The sequence below is a fragment of the Cynoglossus semilaevis genome, chromosome 12 (genome assembly GCF_000523025.1).
Source record: "Cynoglossus semilaevis isolate Cse_v1.0 chromosome 12, Cse_v1.0, whole genome shotgun sequence".
NCBI classification, from domain to species: Eukaryota; Metazoa; Chordata; class Actinopteri; order Pleuronectiformes; family Cynoglossidae; genus Cynoglossus; species Cynoglossus semilaevis.
In genome coordinates, this window is record NC_024318.1 from 18,349,477 (window position 1) to 18,350,089 (window position 613).

Genomic DNA, 613 nt, shown 5'->3' on the forward strand with positions numbered 1-613 from the left:
AAGAGTAGTGACGGAAGAAGAGCGAAGGAAGCAGCCGGGTTTACCAGAGGAAACGGAGGACAAAGGAAGAGGCAAGAAGGACTTGCAAGAAAAGTTAAAACTTTTTAACCCGCCGGCTGATCCCTGGGCTTCAGGAGGTGTGTGAAGGCGTATGCACAAAAATAAGTACAGGAGGTCGTCGGCTTACAACATCCTCAGCACACTTCGTTTTGTTGTCACGTCGCCCTCTCCCATACGTTTAGGAGAAAAGTATTTTTCCTTCATTCCGACATATGGCGACAAAACCTGCCAACAAATTTGTACGTAATCTAGTTAGAGAGCAGAGCAGAGTATATTGCACATGTTTACAAAGAAAAAGAGCAACAAGCTTAGTATTGCACATCATGACATGTGACATGCGGTATTGTTACTTTTTTTTTCGGAAATCTTTTACAAAGAAAAAGAGCAACAAGCTTACATGCTTTTTACAAAACCTTTCAAGTCAAAACTTGCAGCAAAGCTTGAGATTCTCAAGCAAAAACAAATGCATAAAATCTCATACCTAGATTCTGAGATCGTGTCCCTCAGCTTCACTGCCTACAGTAAAAATGAATATTATTTTTTTGATTTAAGT

At 40.3% G+C, this 613-nt stretch overlaps 1 protein-coding gene across 7 annotated transcripts in view; it reads left to right on the forward strand.

Annotated features, from left to right (window-relative positions):
- itsn1 (intersectin 1 (SH3 domain protein)) overlaps nucleotides 1–613 on the forward strand; it is a 43,806-nt gene that overhangs the window by 17,914 nt on the left and 25,279 nt on the right. For all 7 annotated transcript variants that reach the window (XM_017037420.2, XM_017037416.2, XM_017037418.2 and 4 more), the window contains one exon: nucleotides 1–137. This exon is cut by the window's left edge and continues 126 nt beyond it. In XM_017037420.2, the coding sequence (XP_016892909.1) occupies nucleotides 1–137 (137 nt within the window). The remainder of the gene's footprint in view (nucleotides 138–613) is intronic.